Raw genomic sequence first — 23262 nt, 5'->3', positions numbered from 1 at the left:
TTTTTTTTTTTTTTCAATTGAAGTATAATTTATAATGTTTTGTTGGTTTCAAATGTACAGCAAAGTTATTCAAATATACATATATATGCATGTTCTTTTTCAGATTCTTTTCCATTATAAGTTATTACAAGGTATTTTATACAGTAGTGTGTATATGTTAATCCCAAACTCCTAATTTGTCTCACCCTCCCCCCAAACCCTTTGGTAACCATAAGTCTGTTTCTCTATGTCTGTGAGTCTATTTCTGTTTTATAAATAAGTTCATTTCTGTCATATTTTACATTCCACATGTAAGTGGTATCATATATTTTTATGTCTCTGACTTCACTTCATGAGATAGTCTCTAGGTCCATCCAAAGAATAATCTCGAATCCAAGTTCCCTTCTTAAATGTATGATGCTCATAGATGTGTTTGGTGGAAAATAATTCTAGTTACATCACAATTGCCATGTTTGACTTAGACCACTAGCTTGCAAGTGAGGTTCCAGAGAGTCCTGGGGGAGGTGCACAAGACCCTCTGTGGGTGTTGGCAAAGTTCAGCTCTCTTCCTGATGGTACCATAGGTTGTGTCTCTGTTTCACTCTCCTCCTGAGCGCACGTCCATGACGCAGGACAACCATGTTCCTCTGACACTGACTAGTGTACTTTCTTGGATTTCTCAGTTCTGATAAGAATATGGTAAATATCTGTAGACACAACCCATGTAAACAAAAACTCTTAGGATGTGCTTCCCCAGTGGTCCAGTGGTTAAGAATCCACCTGCCAATGCCGGGGACGCAGGTTCGATCCCTGGTCTGGGGAGACGCCACATGCCTCACGGCAACTAAGCCTGTGTGCCACAACTACTGAAGCCCTCTTGCCTAGAGTGTGTGCTCTGCAACAAGAGGAGCCACTGCAATGAGAAGCCCATGCAACGCAACTAGAGATTAGACTCTACTCAACACAACTAGAGAAAGCCCTTGCGCAGCCACAAAGACCCAGCATGGTGAAAAATAAAAATAAAGTATTGAGCTATTCCATAGAATCTACAAGGGCTTCCTAGGTGGCTCAGTGGGTAAAGAATCCTCCTGCCAATGCAGGAGACTTGGGTTTGATCCCTGGGTTGGGAAGATCCCTGGAGAAGGAAATGGCAACCCACTCCAGTATTCTTGCCTGGGAAATCCTACGGGCAGAGGAACCTGACGGGCTGCAGTTCAGGGGGTTGCAAGAGTTGGACATGACTAAGTGATAAACAGCAACATAGAATCTACATATTTAAGGGCTTGCTGCTGCTGCTGCTAAGTCGCTTCAATTGTGTCTGACTTTGCGTGACCCCATAGACGGCAGCCCACCAGGCTCCCCCGTCCCTGGGATTCTCCAGGCAAGAACACTGGAGTGGGTTGCCATTTCCTTCTCCAATGCATGAAAGTGAAAGGTGAAAGTGAAGTCGCTTAGTCGTGTCCGACTCTTAGCGACCCCATGGACTGCAGCCTACCAGGCTCCTCCATCCATGGGATTTTCCAGGCAAGAGTACTGGAGTGGGGTGCCATTGCCTTCTCCATTTAAGGGCTTAGCTGGAGCCAAAGGTGATGCAGCTGTGAGCATACCAGACCTTCACCGACCAAGCACTAATCATGCCAAGGTCAAGTCCCAAAGGACACAGAGACATTTTAAAATAGTGCCTGTGAAAGTTGCTCGGTCGTGTCCAACTCTGTGACAGTCCATGGACTTCTCTAGGCCAGAATACTGGAGTGGGAGGCCTTTCCCTTCTCTAGGGGATCTTGTCAACCCAGGGATTAAACCGGGTGTTTCCTGCATTGCAGGCGGATTCCTTACCAGCTGAGCCATCAGGAAAGCCCCAAAGTAGTGCATGATGTGCATACAATACGTAAACAGTAAGATTGTGACTGCGGACCCTAGAGTGGGCTTGTGCTCAGTGTTTTGCAGACCAGTCTCCACACATCCTCTCCCGCAGCAGTCATCAGGAAGGGCACGGGTTCTGGGACCAGTCTGCGTGGGTTCAGACCCCAAAACCGCCCCTACTAACTGTGATCCAGAGCAGCGGATTCACTCAGGGTCTTGGTTCTCCACCTACAGTGGGGGATGTGAGCACCTACCCAGTGTGCCCAACACAGCAGAAACCTGTTGACTGTGACTGCAAACCTAAGGGAATGCCCACATTAGACCTGTGGGTGTCCTTCTGTATCTGATTTCCGGAGGTCCCCTGCCATCTTGCTGCAGTTCTGAATGCCCGTGGGGGCAAGCCCGGGGCATGCACAGGCCTCTGTGACAACAGATGTTCCGTAGCCTGGGGACTGAGGCTGGGCTGCAAGGGTGGGTGTTCTGGAAGAAGGAGCTGAGGGGTCACCGGACAGGGTGGGTGCACAGCGAGGAAGGAGAGAGAGCCAGCCCTGGGGGTTGCGGAAGATGCTGGGGGCAGTGTGTAAAGGTGGGGCTGGGCTGGTCCTCAGCATCTCCTGAGCTTGCACATGGCTCCGGGGCTGCCCCTTCTCACTCACACACCTGCTGACAGATTTGCTGTAGGGGACGTGCCCTGACCAGGCCAGCTCTTGCCCGGAGAACTGGCCCTGCACCTGCTTCCACGAAGTCCTGGGTGGGGTTCCAAGCCTGCACCTACTCCCATGCCACAGTCATCTGATGCCAGCAACAGAGTAGGCGCTCAGTGTTGTAGGACTTAGTAGTTTGTCATTGCAACCCAGCTTTACTGTACAACTTTCAAACGTATCCAGAAACTAAAAGGACAGGTGTCACGGGAGTTAATGTAGAAACACTCTGGCTGGCCAGCACTTCAGTGTCCAGGGCTGTGATCCGTTTTGTGCCCTCAGGGTCCAGCCAGGCCAGGTGCTCCCCATCCACCCTCACAAGCGCTTCAGTTTTTCCCTCTGCCATAGACAGATTATAAACACAGTCTATGGGATTTGCTTTATTTTGTTTATTATGTTTACAAAGCTGTAATCTCGTATAGGATCACCTTAAGACCCAAGTTCCAAATAAACTGTCAAAGGAAATAAAACATAAAGCAGCAGGGTGGCGATGGCAAAGCCTAAACTGCATACTGCGATCGGAGAGTCTATGAAACCCAAGCACCCTCTGGTCTCCAAGTAATCTCCAAATTAACCTGATCAACTTTCCACTACCCCCAACCAGGGCTGGCTGTGAATTCCAAAGACACAGGACCCCGTGGCAGAAGCTGCTGGGAGATGCTGGCGCCCACCGCCTGTGCCCTGTGTTTTTTCCCCAACAATCCAGGGGGAGGGGGACTTAAGTGAGCATGGTTCAAATTCTCTGTGGAAGCAGCCACCTCTTCCTCTGTCAAACCAATGACAGAGAAAAGGAGACAGTGTCCCATTCCCCTTAGACCTGGGCCTCTGCCCCCGCAGCCTGTTCTGGAGGGAGGCCTGCCTGGGACTTACTGAGACTTCCCTGGGGCTGCGGGGCAAGCCCAGTGGCCCGCCACTGGGGTAAAGTGGAAGCTCCCCAGGTTTCCACTGCCCCCAGGAGACCAGCCCCTCTCACCCCACCTCCCCTTCCCCCATACAGGGTCTTCCTGTCCTCCCGTTCCCCACGGCATTCTGTCTAGAGTCTGTTCTCCAGGAAACAGTCCAAGTCATGCTTCTAAAACACACCAACTGGTCCTAGGCTCAGAATCCTTCAGTCCCTCCAACATAGAGGCAGGATCCTGAGTAAGGCACATTCTACCACAATTTTTAAAATGTTCCCTTCTGTGTGCCCTTCTCTGTGTTTTGTCTGTCTCCAGGGAAAGCACTTTCCATGTGCTTTGTGGGCTCAGTTTACTGTTGTTTCTCCCTGGTCAGAAGAGGGGGAGCCACAGAGGCCAGGCATCACTTTGTTCGTGGCTGTGTCCTCCACACCCAGAACACAGCCATGCAGTGGACATCTGTCAAAGGCAATTCCAGTTTGTCCCACAAAAATCTCCTTTGCCCCCCAGTTCCTTCCTTCCCTGTTTCAAGGGCCTCTCACCAATCCCTCCAAAACTCGTCACAGAAGCGCCAGCCTCCTTCCCCATCTCCCCATCAGCTATGCTCTGGGTGCCTTCTCCATGCCCTGCCTTGTTTGTCCTTTCTCCTTCTATTCTGCATTACAGCACATCGAGAATGGGCCAGCCATCTCTGAGTTTGAGGGAATAGGGCAGGAGGCTGGAGGAAGGCAGGCTGTCCTTAGTGGACTGGAGGAGAGCACTTGCCTGTCACTGTCTTTCCCCATTATGCCTGGGGCTGTCTGCCTTGGGTACAATCTCAAAAATGACAGGATGATCTCTGTTCATTTACATGGCAAACCATTCTATATCACAGTAATCCAAGTCTATGCCCCAACCACTAATGCCAAAGAAGCTGAAGTTGAACGGTTCTATAAAGACCTAAAAGACCTTCTAGAACTAACACCCAGAAAAGATGTCCTTTTCATCACAGGGGGCTGGAATGCAAAAGTAGGAAGTCAAGAGATACCTGGAGTAGCAGGAAAATTTGGCCTTGGAGTACAAAATCAAGTAGGGCAAAGGCTAACAGAGTTTTGCCAAGAGAACGCACTGGTCATAGCAAACACCCTCTTCCAACAACACAAGAGAAGACTCTACACATGGACATCACCAGATTGTCAACACTGAAATCAGATTTATCATATTCTTTGCAGCCAAAGATGGAGAAGTTCTATACAGTCAGCAAAAAAAAAGACTGGGAGCTGACTGTGGCTCAGATCATGAACTCATCATTATTATTCAGACTTAACTTGAAGTACATAGGGAAAACCACTGGACCATTCAGATATGACCTAAATCAAATCCCTTATGATTATACAGTGGAAGTGACGGATAGATTTAAGGGATTGGATCTGATAGAGTGCTGGAAGAACCGTGGACAGAGGTTTGTAACATTGTACAGGAGGCGATAATTAAAACCATTCTCAAGAAGAAGAAATGTAAAAAGGCAAAATGGTTGTCTGAGGAGGCCTTACAAATAGCTGAAAAAAGAAGAGAAGCGAAAGGCAAAGGAGAAAAGGAAAGATATATCCATGTGAATGCAGAGTTCCAAAGAATAGCAAGGAGAGATAAGAAAGCCTTCCTCAGTGATCAATGCAAAGAAATAGAGAAAAACAATAGAATGGGAAAGACTAGAGATCCCTTCAAGAAAATTAGAGATACCAAGGGAACATTTCATGCAAAGATGGGCTCAATAAAGGACAGAAACAGTATGGACCTAACAGAAGTATAAAATATCAAGAAGAGGTGGCAAGACTACACTGCAGAACTATATAAAAAAGACCTCAATGACCCAGATAACCATGATGCTGTGATTACTTATATAGATCCAGATATCCTGGAGTGCAAAGTCAAGTGGACTTTAGGAGGCATCACTGCAAACAAAGCTAATGGAGGTGATGGAATTCCAGTTGAGCTATTTTAAATCCTAAAAGATGATGCTGTGAAAGTGCTGCACTCAATATACCAGCATATTTGGAAAACTCAGCAATGGCCACAGGACTGGAAAAGGTCAGTTTTCATTGCAATCGCAAAGAAAGGCAATGCCAAATAATGTTCAAACTACCACATAATTGCACTCATCTCACACGCTAGCAAAGTAATGCTCAAAATTCTCCAAGCTAGGCTTCAACAGTTCGTGAACCGAGAACTCCCACGTTCAAGCTGGATTTAGAAAAGGCAGAGGAACCAGAGATTAAATTGCCAACATCCGTTGGATCATAGAAAAAGCAAGAGAATTTCAGAAAAACGTCTGCTTCATTGATTACACTAAAGCCTTTGACTGTGTGGATCACAACAAACTGGAAAATTCTTCAAGAGACGGGAACACCAGACCTCCTTACCTGTCTCCTAAGAAATCTGTATGCAAGTCAAGAAGCAACAATTAGAGCTGGACATGGAACAATGGACTAGTTCCAAATTGGGAAAGAAGTATGTCAAGGCTGTATATTGTCACCCCGCTTATTTAACTTATGTTCAGAGTACATCGTGTGAAATGCTGGGCGGGGATGAAGCACAAGTTGGAATTAAGATTGCCGGGAGAAATATCAATAACCTCAGATATGCAGATGACACCACCCTTATAGCAGAAAGTGAAGAAGAACTGAAGAGCCTCTTATGAAAGTGAAAGAGGAGGGTGAAAAAGTTGGTTTAAAACTCAACATTCAAAAAACCAAGATCATGGAATCCAGTCCCATCACTTCATGGCAAAGAGATGGGGAAACAATGGAAACGGTGACAGACTTTATTTTCTTGGGCTCCAAAATCACAGCAGATGGTGACTGCAGCTATGAAATTAAAAGACACTTGCTCCTTGGAAGAAAAACTATGATCAACCTAGACAGCATTTTAAAAAGCAAAGAGATTACTTTGCCAACAAAGGTCCATTGAGTCAAAGCTATGGTTTTTCCAGTAGTCATGAATGGATGTGAGAGTTAGACTATAAAGAAAGTTAAGTGCTGAAGAATTGATACTTTTGAACTGTGGTGTTGGAGAAGACTCTTGAGAGTCCCTTGGACTGCAAGGAGATCCAGCCAGTCATTCCTAAAGGAAATCAGTCCTGAATATTCACTGGAAGGACTGAAGCTGAAGCTCCAATACTTGGGCCACCTAATGCAAAGAACTGACTCATTGGAAAAGACCCTGATGCTGGGCAAGACTGAAGGCAGGAGAAGAAGGGAATGACAGAGGATGAGATGGTTAGATGGTACCACTGACTCGATGGACATGAGTTGGAGCAAGTTCTGATGGTGTGGCAAAGAGTTGGACGCAGCTGAGTGACTGAACTGAACTGTCCACCTTCAGCATGGTTTGTGGAACACCTACAGAGGCAAGCCCACTACTGATGTGTTGAAAAGTCATAATGGCCATAGACCTCTGGGATCCAGAACCAGGCAAGGAACACTCTGTCTTAGTACAGAAGGGCTAGAGGCCTAGGACCATCCTCCTTCAGGGTGATAGTGTGCTCTGTGCAGGGGATGAATCAGAGGGGTGAAATGGAACTGCTGCTGCTGCTGCTAAGTCACTTCAGTCGTGTCCAACTCTGTGTGACCCCATAGACGGCAGCCCACCAGGCTCCCCCGTCCCTGGGATTCTCCAGGCAAGAACACTGGAGTGAGTTGCCATTTCCTTCTCCAATGCATGGAAGTGAAAAGTGAAAGTGAAGTTGCTCAGTCATGTCTGACTCTTAGCGACCCCATGGACTGCAGCCTACCAGGCTCCTCCATCCATGGGATTTTCCAGGCAAGAGTACTGGAGTGGGGTGCCACTGCCTTCTCTTAGCTGGGTGTTATGAGCACACAATCTGATCAGTGGCTATAGGATCCTAGAGCAATCTGTTGGCTACAGGGCATGTCCAACAGGAGCTCCTGGGAGACCAAACCCAGAGCAGCAAAGCCTTCTGTCTTCCCTTGTCTTATCATCTCCTTAACAAGTAACCCATGGGACCAGAGGGATATCAAGCCAGTGACTTTTAAGATACAGGCTATAAACTGCACTTCTAAACAAGGTCCCTCTCTCCTGGTAACTGGACACAGACAGTGCTTTGCAATGGCGCCGGGGCACAGAGGTGAACCTCACTTGTCTGGCTGTGTCTCCCCAGTGGCTAAAGGACTGGACAGACAAACTCCAACTTGGACAGATGGAAAATCCACTGCAAACTCACACTGTAGAAAAAGGGTTGGCTTGTAACAAGGGAATGCCCACTCCAACCACAGCCGGGAGAGTGCTGGCAGCCCTGTCAACATACACGTCTCCTCCATGACCCAAAGGCAAGGGCTGCGCCTCATCTTCACATACAAGTCCTGGGACTTGCCCGTGGTTAGAACTCAGCACTTTCACTGCTAGGACACCGGTTCAGTCCCTGATCAGGGAACTAAGATCCCACAAGCCATGTGTCTCAGCCAAAAAAAAGGTTACAAGTCCTAAGGAAGGACGTGGGGAATGTCCATGAACTAACCAGTGTGGTGACTAGTGTGACAAGGGGCTAGGGCCACCAATGGGGGCAGTGAGGAACCCAGCGGTCAGGCTTTGCAAGCAGGTATGAACAGCAGGCATCTCCAGTCATTACTGCGGGCAGCAGCCTCCAAGCTGGCCCTCAGTGACCGTTGCTCCCTGGACTTCACACCCTTGGGTTGACCAGGCCACATGGCACCATGTCACCTGAGAAGCCCGTGGAGAGTCACATGGTGAGCAGCTTCCACCGGCCGGCCAGGAGCCAGGCAAGGGCATCCCCTTGGCAGCTTGGCAAGTTTCAAATGACTGCTTCTCTGGGTGTGATGTGCACTGCGTCTTGGTGAGACGCCTGAGCCAGAGCCAGCCAAACACTCAGGAGTGGTGAGGCCTTGAATACTGGTTGCTCTAACTTGCTGAGTTTAGAGTAACCTGTTACATAGCAATAGGTAGCTAATACAATCAACAGAGCAAGTGGTTACTTTAATGAATTTGGCATGTGCTGTTGACCTCTGAGAGGTAACGCAGACCTGCCCTTTCCAGGCCCTCCTACATACACATACTGAGAACCACTGAGGGACACATAGCTACCTAGTCATGTGCAAACTCCTGGACAGGTTTTCTGCTGGTAATAATGGAGTCTTCCCCTTTCTTGCAATAAATATTTATTTGGCTGCTCCAGGTCTTACTTGCTGTGGCACGCAGATTGTTTGATCTTTGTTGTGACATGTGGAATCCTTTTTTTTTTTTGTAGTTGCATCATGCAGAATCTTTAGTTGCAGATGCCAACTTCTAGTTTCATCAGGATCTAGGATCTTGGATCGAACCCAGGCCCTCTGCATGGGAAGAATGGAGTCTTAGCCACTGGACCACCAGGGAAGTCCCAAGGACTTTTCCCCTTTCAAGAACAAATCGAACATTACAAAATCTTGTTGTACATGTGATATATAAAACCCAATAATGAGCCTTACGAAAAAGAATTGTTTCCTAAGAAAGATGTTCAGAACCAAAATTTACCAAAATTCAGAGAGATGACAATTTTATTCAAACATTCCACAGGGAAGTCTATTTTGTAAATGACACCCTAACATTGGCCAAAAACTCAGGTGCAGGCCAGGTCATTCAAAGCAGCAAGACAGCCTCAGCCAGAAGCTTGCCACTGTGGGCACAGGTACAGCCATGAGCTTGTGTGACAACCTACGGGCTCCAAGGTCAGGCCAAGTGTGGAGTCACTAGGCCTTTTTCTAAACATTTTGATTGAAATGTAATTGATTTATAATGTATTAGTTGCAAGTGTAGAGCAAACTGATTCAGCTATACATACATAGATATATGCATTCTTTTTCAGATTCTTTTCCATTATAAGTTATTATAAGATACTGAGCAGAGATCCCTGTGCTATACAGTAGATCCCTGTCAGACCTGTGATTTTTTTAAAAAAAGTTTAGCACTTTGCTTCAGTTGCTGCCAAGCTGCCTAAATTGGGAAGAAGCAAATAATTATTTGCTCTGATATTAATAACGAAGTTAGATATTAATGCCAAAAAATGGCCCCAAAGATCAACTTCTGTCCCCAGACTGCAAAACTATTATCTCTATTTTACAGACAAGGCAACAGAGTGACACCCTGAGAGCCTGCCTGAAGCCCCCAGGAATCCAGCAAGCACGGAGAGGTGGAGTGCCCTGCCTGCTCCCTTGCCCTTCCTGCCACCACCACTCCCCAACCCCCCACCTCCCACCCCCAGCCAGGCCCTGCTTTGTGTGAGGTGTCTGGGAGGTGATACAGCAACTTCAACATGCCCTGGTCAGAACCAGCTCACCATGAGATCACCTCTCACACAATTAAGGGGAGCAGAGCCCAAAGGTCCTGATGTGTACAGGGTTCAGAGGGCTGAGGAAGTCGAAATGAGTAAACAGAAGTCACAAGGTACAGAAAGAACAGAGAGCAGGTGAAGAACAGGAAGGGCTCAGGAAAATGATCAGGAGTTGGGCCTGTGAGGAGCCAGATCAGCTGAGGCCACCCCCACCCCCACCTCTTCCGGAGTCCAGGCCACAGGGCATCTGAGTCCTCTAACTAAACACCCGTCCCCAAGGCCACTGCAGAGGTGGGACTGAGCAGGACAGGGTTCAGAGTCAAGGTCCACCTCCTACCTGAGGGTGGGTCACAGCCAGCTCTCAAAGCACAGTTGTTCAGTAAATGTGTTTAGACGAGTGAATTAATATTTCCCAGCAATTCATTTCCCATGACAACCTGGATGCTTTCACTTCTGTTGCATTTTATCTTTACAACAAACTTGAGGGACACCCAATATCAGCCTGGCTCTGCAGATAATTTTACCTCCATTTTACTAATGAGAAAATTGAGGCGCAGAAGGGCAAAAGCCAGCACGCTTTCTCCAGAGCTCAACTCCTGCAGTCACCCTGCACTGCTTTCAGATGAATCTCCTGAAAAGAGCTTAGATTCCAATAACGCTTTTTATTTCAAGCAATGTTAATGAGACTGCATCTTACACTATCCCCAAACACGTTCAAATTTGTTAGAGGCTCTGAGTCACACATTCTCTGGTCGGGGCGAGGAGGGAACCGGGGGAGGGTGGGGCTGGGTCACTTCCTGTCAGGGCGGCATTGCATAAGCTTCAATAGGGTGCAAGGGTGCAAGAAACCACTCTCGGAAGCCTGGTCATGATCATGGTCACGCGACTGATCTAGGGGGAGTGGACGGCAGAATGTGGGCGGGACAATTTAACCAGAGAAAGAAAAACAGTGAAGGAGAAAACCAGGGAGGATGGATGGACTGTGAAAAGAGAAAGTGAGAAAGGCAAGCAGTCCAGATGTGCGGGTCAGGGGCAGTCCCTCTCCACACACAAGAACCTGGCTGCTGGAGCCGAGGACCAATAATCAAGACTCTGCATTTAAAACAATGTTCCTAAATCTTCTGAGCTTCAGGACTTTTACATTATACATGTTACTGCTGTAACATACAAAGCCATAGGGCGGAGAGCACAGGCCCTGAAACGAGTCAGACCAGCTCTGAAACTCTGTGCATCAGTTCTTAGCTGTGACCTCGGAGAAATTACTTTAAAGTGTCCTGAGTCTGTTTCCTTATCTGTAAAACAGATGTAAAAGTATCTACGTCTCACATTTGTGAGGATTCAAAGTATGCCTGCTACAGAGCCAAGCCCTAGCTAGCACTCAGTAAGAATGGTTATTGCCTAATGACCTTAGGAATTTGGGGAATACAGAAAAACACAGAAACAAACTTAAAGTCACCATACAGTCAGCAGTCTCAGGGCTAAGCACTCCAGCACCAGACCGCAGGGAGCCTGGGGTCCGAAATCCCAGGGATAAAACCACAGACTCCCCCCCTTCTCCCAGAGATGGAGTGGACTACAGTCTCCTAGGCCATGATCCAGAGCTAGGCGTGACTTCTAGAGGGAGTCGGCCTGTCTTCAGGAGAAAAGAATAGTGGAGGAGACGGTTACCTCTTCAAAATTAAGCATCTGTAGGACAAGACTGCCGGCTGCTCGCGCCCGGGAGCTGGCTCAGCTACCCTGAAGTCCCTGCTCTTACCCTAAGCCCTTTCCTTTTCCTCTCCGTACACAGGGCCCTTGGGGCACCAGCCGGGCAGGCTCTGCGGCCAGAGCCCGGAAGAGCGAAACTTCCCCTCCGCAGCATCCTCCTCGCGCCAAGACTGCGGCGGGGTAGGAGTCAGGGGCCCGGGTCTAGGTGGGAGTCGGACTCAGAGTCTGGATCCGAGGCGGGAGTCGGGGGTCAGGGTTTGGGCCCGAAGTCGGGATCAGGGCCTCAGGCGGGCCCCGCCATCTGCGCACGTCCGCTCCCTTCCGGCTCCCGGGCTCACTCCGCAGCCCCTGGACCCGCTGAGCCAAGTCCTCCCGGGAGCCGCGACCTGGAGCGGCGTCTGATGCCCTCACTCGGGGCGCGCCAGGCTGCAGTTCTACGCGCAGCGCTTGTACTCGCAGTACAAAGTGGCAGTTCAAACCCGCTAAAGAATCCCAGCTGGATTAGAGTTGCAGCGGATCGCTCGGTCACGGAACCCGATCGCGGGGTACCGAGGATTGACCAACAGGCCTGACTTGAAGAGGCCCGACCGCGCAGGCGCCGGGAAGACGCCCGACCGCGCAGGCGCCCCGCGGAGACACCACCTCCCCCCCACCCCCCGCCCACCGCACCCCCAATAGCGCAGGCGCAGCTTCCGGGTCAACATGGCGGCCGCGTGGCTGCTGCTGCGCGCTCTCCGCCCGGGTCCGGGACCGGGTCCGGGGAGGCTGCGGTGCCTCTACTCGGGCTGGAGCCCAGGCTGCACTTCCGGAGCCAAGTGGAGGTGGCCGAATGACGTCCACAGGCCTCCGATGGGCCCCATCGGGCCTGGAGGCCGAGCCCTGCAGGTAACGTACGGGCCTCCGGCAGCGACGTTTGAGATGGTAATTTGGAATATGCTCTCCGCCGCTTCGGCTTCGTCTTCCGAGAGGCATCTCCTGCCTGCAACTGGAGGAGAGGCGGGCGGCGAGGCCGGCGGGCAGCCCAAGGGAGAAATCAGGGGCGAAGCCGCACAGTTGGACTTTTAAAGCCCTTGTTCGGGCTTCCCTGGTGACTCAGTGGTAAAGAACCAGCCTGCCAATGCCGGATGGTACCCTGCGTGGGTAAAATCTCTGGAGAAGGAACTGGCAAAGCACTGTAGTATTCTTGCCTGGGAAATCCCATGGACGGAAGAGCCTAACGGGCTACAGTCCATGGGGTCGCAAAGAGTCACACAGGATTTAGCGACTAAACAACAGGGCTTGTTTCGTATATTGATATTTTTTGCGCATCTTCCTGGCGTTTTGAAATTGAATCGAGTAAGAGTTTCACGAATATCTAGCAGAGGATTATTTGCATTCATATAGATCAGATCACTCCAGGATGAATTCTAGCGCCTTCCAATTGCTCTGAGCTGTTTTTCGTGTGAGCATTGTAAGTGTATTTTACTCTTATCGTGTAGCTTGCCATGTTATGGACACACATTCATTGACCCTCTGTGTCAAGGCTGTGTTCTAGGCCCTGTTAATGTTAACATTTCACTCTGGAAACAGACCCTAAGTGCTTTTTTCACTGATTTTTTTAGCCCTCTCTTAGGACCCCAACCCTCACATTTTAGGTTGTAATGTATTATTGTATTTTACCATAAGTTGAGGACCAATTTTATACAATAATCCTATTCTACACCCTTTCTGAGTCTGTGAACAACTATAGATCATGGCATCCGGTCCCACCACTTCATGGCAGTAGATGGGGAAACAGTGGCAGACTTCACTTTTGGGGGGCTTCAAAATCACTGCAGATGATGACTGCAGCCATGAAATTAAAAGACACTTACTCCTTGGAAGAAAAGTTATGACCAACCTAGACAGCATATTAAAAAGCAGAGACATTACTTTGCCAACAAAGGTCTGTCTCATCAAGGCTATGGTTTTTCCAGTAGTGATGTTTGGGTGTGAGAGTTGGACTATAAAGAAAGCTGAGTGTGGAAGAATTGATGCTTTTGAACTGTGGTGTTGGAGAAAACTCTTGAGAGTCTCTTGGACTGCAAGAAGATCCAACCAGTCCATCCTAAAATAAATCAGTCCTGAATATTCATTGGAAGGACTGATGCTGAAGCTGAAACTCCAATACTCTGGCCACCTGATACAAAGAACTGACTCATTGGAAAAGACCCTGATGCTGGACAAGACTGAAGACAGGAGGAGAAGGGGACGACAGAGGATGAAATGGTTGGATAGCATCACTGACTCAGTGGACATGAGTTTGAGTAAACTTTGGGAGTTGGTGATGGACAGGGAGGCTTGGCGTGCTGCAATCCATGGTGTGGCAAAGAGTCGGACACGACTGAGTGACTGAACTGAACTGAACTGAATGGATATATTACACTTGTTTTTGTTTTTGATTCTATTGAGAAGGAAAATCATAATTCATTAATTTTAGTCAGACTTGATTATTCTGTGAAAATAAGCAAGGACTGAAGTAGGCAATTCACACGTACTTGTGGATACTTAACAGATTACCTCACTAACAACTAGAACAGTAATAACATAATCTGGTTTAAACAAACAGCGTTTAGGGTTGACTTTGAAGAATGACTTTTGTGTGTGCTGTGCCTGACACACTGTTCCTCGTTTATGGTGCCCAGTCCACCTCTCTGTGGTTCTCCCTTACATGCCTCCTGGCCATCACTGAACCAAGTATAGTAGTATTAATTAAACTGGATAATAATTGTATGTACTAGGAATTTTTAACCTGTTGCTAACAGGAAATTATATGTAGCATACTCCTTTGGTAAGGAGTTACTTTTCTTCATAATAGCAGCTGACCAGGGATGAACTAAGGGAAAGAATTTAAAATAAATGTATGTATGTTAAGTGTGTTAGTCACTCAGTCTTTGGGAACTAGACTATGGTCCGCTAGACTCCTCTGCCCCTGGAATTCTCCAGGCAAGAATACTGGAATGGATAGCCATTCCCTTTTCCTGGAAATCTTCCCAACCCAGCAATCGAACCCTGGTCTCCTGAATTGCAGCCAGACTCTTTGCCATCTGAGCCACCACGGAAGCCCTTAAAATAAGTAAGTCAATGGAGAAATTGCTACCACTGAGATAGAAAAAGTTAAGTTGGACCATTGACCATATTCAAGTGGGAAACTGGACTTCCTGGGAATGTTCCACAAGGCACGGTTGTCTGGAGATGTTGGGAGCAAAAGGTCTGGACAACCAGTGAAGCCTTTGCTGCTTGTGTCCTGAAGGAGCCCTGGGGCACACAACAGCAGCCAGTGTTCCGCACCTCCATTTCAGCGTTTCTTTGACTTGCTTGCTTGCTGTTGACATTTGGAACTTTTTTTTCTTTTGATGTTATGGTAAAACTTTGAAATAATGCTCAGATTATTGGTTCATATTTCAGGGCAGTGGAAATATTACATAAATGAATCTTGGCGCTTTCAGGAAAAATTTTGTATCGGGGGTGAGTTTGCACTGCCAGCTGTGCGGTGGCGTCCGTGTGATTGAGGCTCTGTGACCTTCTTTTCTCTTCAGAGTTTCCAGTTGCGACTGCTGACCCCTACCTTTGAAGGAATCAGCAGATTGTTGGTGAAACAGCACATTGTACAGAATCCAGTTGGACTCTGGAAACTTCTAGGTTTGTATCTTTGAAAAGACAGAAGTGACAGGCAGAACATGTGGCATTTGTGAATAAATTCAGAGGACTGCTTGTTTGACATTGTCAGAAAAAATGAAATCACTAAGAGTCCCTTCAGCTGCTACCCAGTGTGAGCCCTCAGATGGCTCTGAAGTGAAGTTTTTGAGAAGGAAAAACTTAGACAAAAATTGTCTAAGGTCAAAACAGGCCATTTTTGCTTATTTTGAGTTGTCTCTTCTTTGTTTAAAAATTCTGGCCATGATTAGGCTGCTTGACAAAGGTTTTTCATGTTCTGTAGCCAGCTCCAGTAATGCTTACTAAGGAGCTACAAGCTTAGTAAGAGCTGCTTGACAAAGGTTTTTCATGTTCCCTGGTGGCTCAGATAGTAAAGAATCTGCCTGCAATTCAGGAGAATATGGGTTCCATCCCTAGGTTGGGAAGATCCCCTGAAGAAGGGAATGGCTACCCACTCCAGCATTCTTGCCTGGAGATTCCATCAGCAGAGGAGCCTGGCGGGCTCCAGTCCATGGGGTCACAAAGAGTCGGACGTGACTGAGCAACTAACATTTTCATGTTCTGTAGTGAGCTCCAGCAGTGGTACGAAGCTACAAACTGTGTCTGGTTTATGTGCAGAAATTAAGTAAACATAACTTAATTTTACACTGGAGTTGCACTGTTTTCATGACATCTTGTGATATCCTGCTGTCTCTCTCGCTCTCTTTCTAAAAACTTTTGGCTGCACCCTGTAGCGTATAGGAGCTTAGTTCCTAGACCAGGGATGGAACCTGCGCCCTTGCACTGAAAGGGGGAATCTTAACCACTGGACCACAGAAGAAGCCCCCTGCTGTCTCCTTATCTTAAGTCAAAGGCCTGTAAGGGTTGACACCTATGTTTTTACTCCCCGCTTTATTCATTTGGAACAGGAAAACAGTAGAATCTTCCACTGCTGCAGACAAGCAGCCTTGTGCCTACCCAGTCCCAGCAGCCCACACGTGCCCCCAGCGGCAAGCCCTCACCCTCCCAACAGCCCTGTGTCTGGTGGACACAGAGGCGGTTTTATTTGTGATTTTGTTAGTATCTGTGAAGGAAGGTGCAGCCCAGTGACTTTCTGAGGCACTCTCCCCCGTTCTAAGTGCTGATGGGGACAAGCGAGAGCCTCAGTGCGTGGAGCAGGCGCTGCTGTGCCACAGCTGCTTGTGCTGCTCGTTTGTTTAATTCACTGCAGGCGACTGTGTGTGTGGCAAGGGTGGTTCTCCCACAGACCCATGACACTTTCTCAAGTTTATGGTCATAACTTTTATTCCATCATGTTGGCTATTTTAAGTTATAAAAACACCTTCAGTTGAAGTGGTTTATCGTTTATAGTGAGTAAAGATTGTACCAAGAACGATCATCCAAATTTCTAAATCCTGTGCAGGTAGGTTCTCGATAGTTTATGTTCTGTTGGTTGTCTGGAAGCGTCCTCTTCTCCTGAGTGTATGTGTTAGTGCTCAGTCATGTCCATCTCTTTGCAACCCCATGGACTGTAGCTCGCCAGGCTCCTCTGTCCATGAAATTGCCCAGTCAAGAATACTGCAGTGGGTTGCCATTCCTTTCTGGTCTCCACTGTGGCTCACATGGTAAAGAATTCTGCCTGCAATGCAGGAAGTCCAGGTATGATCCCTGGGTCGGGAAGATCCCCTGGAGAAAGGAATGACAACCCATTCCAGTATTCTTGCCTGGAAATCCCATGTACAGAAGAGCCTGACGGGTTCCAAGGGGGAAAGTTAAGTCCATGGGGTCACAAAGAGTTGGACATGACTGAGTGGCTAAACACTTTTGCTCTCATTCCCGTCTCCAGAGGATCTTTCCAACCCAGGGTTTGAACCCAGGTCTCCTGCATTGCAAGCAGATTATTTACCGTTTGAGCCACCAGGGAAGCCCTTTGTCCTGAATGTCTCCCTGTAATTGCAGGTCTGGTTGCTGTTAAGCACTTTACCCATTTCTTGTAGGAGGCACTTACTATTTTAACACTTCGAGGAGAAAGCAGAAGACCAAGGACAATGATAAAGCCAAGGGGAGGAGCCCTGAGGATGACGAAGGTATATCAGTCTAATTTTTTGGGCAGAGGGGCTGCTTCCCCCGGGGACCTGTGGGATGGAACCCGTGCCTCCTGCATTGGAAGGGCAGTCTTAGCCACAGGACTGCCAGGGAAGTACCCCGGGGAGGTTTTTTACTTTAAAAATGGTTTCATGTTATCTAAGCAGATGGGACCTCAGTGAACAGGAATGTTCGTGACCTTGAACAGCTTGTAATTAGGCACTTTGTTGTAATATTGGCCAAGTGTAGACTGAGCAACTAAGCACAGAGGGTGCAGAGCCCTCGTGCGGGTGTAGGGTGGGGGTGGGGAGGGCCGCGGAGGCGGGGCGCGGGGCCTGGACGTCGAGCTCCGCCCTCCTCTCACGCCTGCTCCCCACCTGCAGAGGAGCGCAGGCGCAGGGAGCGCGAGGACCAGATGTACCGAGAGCGGCTGCGCACCCTGTTCGTCATCGCAGTGATCATGAGTCTGCTCAATGCGCTGGGCTCCAGTGGAGGCCACATCTCCTGGAATGACTTCGTGCACGAGATGCTGGCCAAGGGCGAGGTGCAGCGGGTGCAAGTGGTGCCCGAGAGCGACGTGGTGGAGGTGTACCTGCACCCCGGTGCCGTGGTGTTCGGGCGGCCTGTGAGTGCCGCGCCAGCGGGGGTTGCTTAGAGCGAGCCGTGAGTGTCTTGATTTAAGGAGGAGCCTGGAGGCTTTGAGAAGGGGGCCCTCGGGAAGAGCCGGGAGGGTGGCAGCGAATGTCCAGGGTCCACATGGCATGTGAGCAGCAGGAGGGAGGTGGTGGGGCTGTCGAGGTGGAACCCCTCGGGCTGGGACAGGTCGCAGACAGACAGGTTGGCAAGGACTGGCCCTTGGAAGGAGCAGGAAAGAAAGGGGGCAGAGGAGAGGGACCCTGCTCCTCCCCACCATAGGTGGCCCCCTGCTGTACGGGCAGGGGAGAGGCAGAAGGGTCTGTGGGCTTCACCCCAGTAGCGGATCTGGCATTGGGGAGTGGAAAGGTAACCTGTGACAGCGCTGGAACCTGGCTGGGTGGACCCTGCTGTGAGGACCTGGCCCTTTAACCTCTGAAGTGGAGCCTGACCACTTATAATGATGGTCATCTTGCTAGACTTTGAAGAGACTTCAGAGCAGAGGGAGATCTGGTTGCTCTGTTTAAGTTCCAAGAGGTCTTAGAATCAGAGAGGACAGTTTCCTCTGGAAAGCATGGCTTCTGGAAAGATGATTGATGTGGGCTAGGGTGGCAATGATGAGACCTTCACACTAAAGAGCTTAGAATCAAGAGTGGACAATTTCCTCTGGAAAGCATGGCTGCTGGAAAGATGATTGATGTGGGCCAGGGTGGCAGTGATGAGATCTTCCCTCTAGCCTCCAGGAAGTGCCACCCACTTCCTCTTCCTTAGCCTCTTGTCTCCCTGAGGACCGAGGAGCTGCCTCGGTTGACTGTCAGGTCCAGCCAACAGGCAAACAGTGAACTTTTGGAGGGTGACTGCGGGTCTGGATCCCACACTTCAGGCTCCTTGCCAGGGTCTGCTTTGCCCTCCAGCAGAGTGCCAGCCTGGGGCTGAGTTTCAGTCGCATGTGCTGCCCTGCATTTGCTCAAAACCTTCTGTTAGTGAACATTTCACTGTAATTGTGTTTGAGGAAACAATAGCTTTCTAGATGTGGAGGAGGTTGCTGAGCAGCAGGCGTCTGCTTCTGAAGCCCTGTAGCTGTCCGCAGTGTGGCGGGGGCACCGTTCTCTGTCCTCAGGGTCAGCCGTCTGGCCTGTTTGTCACTCTCACGTGCCTCTGCTCTCTGCCCCCAGCGGCTGGCACTGATGTACCGAATGCAGGTGGCAAACATCGACAAATTTGAAGAGAAGCTTCGAGCAGCTGAGGATGAGCTGAATATCGAAGGCAAGGACAGGATTCCAGTTTCCTACAAGCGGACGGGATTCTTTGGAAAGTAGGTTGGTCGTTTCTGGGGGCCTCTGAATTAAACCAGGCTTCACTTTGTGACGTGAGAGACAAAAAGTCCAAACAGAGTCTCACACTGGCTGTGCCCTCAGTGAACTGAGCCCCTGGTGGAGGCAGGCCTGGAGTGGGTGGCGTGGGGCGGGAAGCCTGGAGTTCCTTGGTCACTGCTCCAGTGGTCTGTGGTGCTTCTTGTTTAGCGCAGGGTGGGTTTGCTGCCATCTGCAAACAGGAAAGTGGGGCGGGGAAGGGAGAAGCAGATGTTCCTGGGAACCTATTGGTTCCGTGCAGGGCCTACGGGTGGTGGGATCTGCACCCTTCTGAGGGGGAGCCAGTTACTCGATAGGCCTGGGCGTGTAGCTGGGTGCTGGGACCATGGTGTGCATAGGGCTGTGTCCCCTCATGGGGACTGGCGGCATCTGGGAAGTGCCATGTGTCTGTCACAGCTCCAGCTCCTCAGGGGGCAGGGCCCCCAGGCAGCACCTCTGCTTGTTCTAGGGCGTGGGGGCACACCCCTCTTCATCTGGGGGTGAGGCCCCAGGGTTTGCTCTTTGTACTGTTAGGCTGATTTCGCTTAGTGACCCAAAGCGGTGGCCTACTTTTGAAAGCAAAATGCATGGATGGTGAAGAGCTGCTCTTGGTGGGCATGAGCTGTCCAGGGCTCTGGACAGTGGGTGGTGGTTCTGGCTTCACGCCTGGTTGGTGCTGCCTGCTCAGCACCGCGGTACCCAGACCTGGGCAACATATGAAGGAAAGGAGGTGGTGAGAACTGGATGAGATGCATTTTCAGTGCTGGCTCCACAGGTTGGTCTCAGAGCGAAGGAGTCCTTTTCCTTCTGGGAGGTCTGGGCCCAGCCTGGGTGAGGCGTCTGGGCGCTGCCCGGAGCCGCACCTGAGCCTCTGCCCGCCTGTCTCTCCCGCCAGTGCCCTCTACGCCCTGGGGATGACGGCCGTGGGCCTGGCCATTCTGTGGTATGTTTTCCGTCTGGCTGGGATGACAGGACGGGAAGGCGGATTCAGTGCTTTTGTAAGTTGTGCACATTGTTCCCCTGAACTTGTGCCATTGGGATTTTGTCTGTGTTTGGGCTGAACCCTCTCCTGTAAACGGCAGGATGGGTGCATGGTGGATACTAGCCTGTCAAAGGCCTATCTGGATGTCGTCTGGCAGCTCCTCTTTCCTTCTGTTTGACTGACACGGGGGCTTGGCTCCCCAGCTCTAGCCAAGGCCCCTTTGGTGACGTGGGAGGGGCTGAACCCAAGGGGGTCCATACTACAGTGTGCTCTGCACTTCCCTCTCAGCCGGGCTTGCCTTTTGGGGGGTTCATGTACTAGCTGAGACATCTTTGAAGGTTGTCTTCAAAAGAACAACCTTAATACACTCCACAAGTATCCTCCTGTTCCAGTGCATTCGGCGCAGTATGCCCTCCCTGTCAAGTCATACCTGGCTCATCAGGCACGTCAGCCACAGGCCACAGAGGAGGCCCTCCTGGGAACCGGGGTTGTGGGGGTAGAGTGCCCCTGTCTCTCCCTGAATGGGCCCTTGGGAGCTCTGGATTTGCATCCACACTGGGCAGCGTGGTGTCTCCTGGGGTGCAGTATACCTGGCTCAACCAATGTGATAATTCTTGCACATTCTGGACTGTTTTTTTGTTGTACTTAAATAATGCTGTGACGAATTCTACACACTGCCTCTTTTGAGAGCTGAAGGAGATTCTGGCTGAGGTGAGCTGCTCACTGAGAGCTTATCTGTCCAGCCAGATTGCTTGCCAAAAATTGACGAGGTGACATTTTTACCAACACTTGCAGAATTGAGTGTCTTTAGGTAACTTTTAGGAGAAGGCAATGGCACCCCACTCCAGTACTCTTGCCTGGAAAACCCCACGGACGGAGGAGCCTGGTGGGCTGCAGTCCATGGGGTCGCTAAGAGTCAGACACGACTGAGCGACTTCACTTTCACTTTTTACTTTCATGCATTGGAGAAGGAAATGGCAACCCACTCCAGTGTTCTTGCCTGGAGAATCCCAGGGACGGGGGAGCCTGGTGGGCTGCCGTCTATGGGGTCACGCAAAGTCAGACACAATTGAAGCGACTTAGCAGTAGCATTAGCAGGTAACTTTTATATAAATCAGTAAAAGAAGTCAGAGACTAATGGGGAAAGTCACATAGAGAAATAAGAACACTCCCACACGGACTCTGTTAAATCACTGGGTTAACGTGGGAAGCTTTTTCCTTTAGGGCAGATTGCTCAGTGCCAGGCAGCCTCTGTCACTGCCTTCATGTGTCTGGACTGTGCCCTTCCCTGCCACCTGAGCGAGTGGAGGGGTGGGAGGACATGCAGGTGAACCGGCGCCCCGGCTCCTTCGCCCTGCCCCGCTGGGCTGCATAGGGCTCCGCCCTCTATCTTTCTGCCCAGAATCAGCTGAAAATGGCTCGTTTCACGATTGTGGATGGCAAGATGGGGAAAGGAGTCAGCTTCAAAGATGTGGCAGGAATGCATGAAGCCAAACTGGAGGTCAAGGAGTTCGTGGATTATCTGAAGGTGAGCACACAGGGCATGGTGGGCAGGGGGATTGCCTGGCCTGATGCTGTGCTCCCGGTGCGTCCCCTGCTCAGCCCAGACCAATGGTGCCCTGTGCGGCCTGTCGCTGTCACGGCGGAGCACTCTGTTCTCCCCCAGTTCAGGACCCAAGCCTTCCAAGGGTCGTGTCTGGATGATTCTCTGGAGCCCAGAGATCAGCCTGCATTCTGCTGCTCTCCTAGAGCCCGGAGCGCTTCCTTCAGCTTGGCGCCAAGGTCCCGAAGGGCGCACTGCTGCTCGGCCCCCCCGGCTGCGGGAAGACGCTGCTGGCCAAGGCAGTGGCCACGGAGGCCCAGGTGCCCTTCCTGGCAATGGCTGGCCCAGAGTTCGTGGAGGTCATTGGAGGTGGGCCCACCTGGCTGCGTATTGGGGGCTTTGAGGGTGAAGGTGGAAACATGAGACCCGTGTGTGGGAGTCACGGGCATGGAAGGAGCAGGTGCTGACATCCTGGGGAGTCCAGGAGGGAACAGGCCAGCCCATGTGTGCCAGAGGCCACCTACTGGGCTTTCCCTGAGAGCAGGGCTCGTGCCATGACCTGTCCACTTCCCCGTCCTCTGTGTCCTCAGGCCTCGGTGCGGCCCGTGTGCGGAGCCTCTTCAAGGAAGCCCGGGCCCGGGCCCCCTGCATCGTGTATATCGACGAGATCGACGCCGTGGGCAAGAAGCGTTCCACCGCCGTGTCCGGCTTCTCCAACACAGAGGAGGAACAGACGCTCAACCAGCTGCTGGTGGAGATGGACGGTGAGTACCGTGGGGCTGGGATCGGCAGGGATGTTCGTGGACAGTGAGGGTGTGTCAGCACCAGGAGCTCTTCTCCAGCAGGAGGTAACCAAAAACATAGCTTTCAATTTCCCAAAGTCAGGGCAGTAGTGAAACAAGAAAGGAAAGCTGGGAATATCAAGTGGGGTCAGGTCATGACAGTGGTCGTCAGTCTCAGAGGGGGCCAGGGGTCATGCTGACAGGAGTCTCTGTGCCCAGCGTGGGTACAGTGGGTGCCTCAGGTACACTGCCAGGGCCTCTGTGTCAGCTGTCCTTGAGATGACCTCTGGAACTGGCTGCCACACAGTTTTTTAATGGAGTTGTTTTTCTTTTTGAGCTACTCCTGTAAGATCCTCTTTGGTGGGGTGTGTGGGTAAATATTATGTGTTTGTGTTGTTTATAGTAAAGTATACAAACCATAAAATTAAGCCATTTTCACCATTTTTAAGTGCAGAGTTTAATGGCTGAAAGTACGTTCCCAGTGTTGTATAACCATCACCACAGTCCGTCTCCAGAACTTTCTTATCTTCCCAAACACAAACTGTCCCCATTAAATATCAGCTCCACATTCTCCCCTCCCCATGCTCCAGCTGTGCAGGACCCATCTGTAAGTTTTCTTTAATCAGAATTCTAGTTCTGTTCTAGGTCTTGTAGATGAGAATGATGCTTTTTTCTCAAAGTAGTTTTGGTCCTAAGAGAACCATTTATTGGTGTATTTATTTTCCTCTTTAAAGTATTCTTAGTGTTTGGGATGGTGGATCTGGTG

General features: G+C 50.1%; 1 protein-coding gene across 1 annotated transcript in view; it reads left to right on the top strand.

Annotated features, from left to right (window-relative positions):
- The first annotated feature begins 12150 nt into the window (after window positions 1–12150).
- The window catches only part of SPG7 (spastic paraplegia 7 (pure and complicated autosomal recessive)), a 21424-nt gene continuing 10312 nt past the window's right edge, over window positions 12151–23262 (top strand). Inside the window, exons 1-9 of the mRNA XM_010843946.1 lie at window positions 12151–12350; window positions 15023–15125; window positions 17117–17206; window positions 17588–17829; window positions 19013–19152; window positions 20085–20187; window positions 21574–21699; window positions 21921–22083; window positions 22305–22478. Coding sequence (XP_010842248.1) covers window positions 12168–12350; window positions 15023–15125; window positions 17117–17206; window positions 17588–17829; window positions 19013–19152; window positions 20085–20187; window positions 21574–21699; window positions 21921–22083; window positions 22305–22478 — 1324 coding nt within the window. The 5' untranslated portion in view covers window positions 12151–12167. The remainder of the gene's footprint in view (window positions 12351–15022; window positions 15126–17116; window positions 17207–17587; window positions 17830–19012; window positions 19153–20084; window positions 20188–21573; window positions 21700–21920; window positions 22084–22304; window positions 22479–23262) is intronic.

This window comes from Bison bison, unplaced genomic scaffold (genome assembly GCF_000754665.1).
Source record: "Bison bison bison isolate TAMUID 2011002044 unplaced genomic scaffold, Bison_UMD1.0 scf7180017864192, whole genome shotgun sequence".
Taxonomy (NCBI): domain Eukaryota; kingdom Metazoa; phylum Chordata; class Mammalia; order Artiodactyla; family Bovidae; genus Bison; species Bison bison.
The sequence above is the reverse complement of the archived record's forward strand: the minus strand, read 5'-3'. Positions and strand labels throughout refer to the sequence as shown.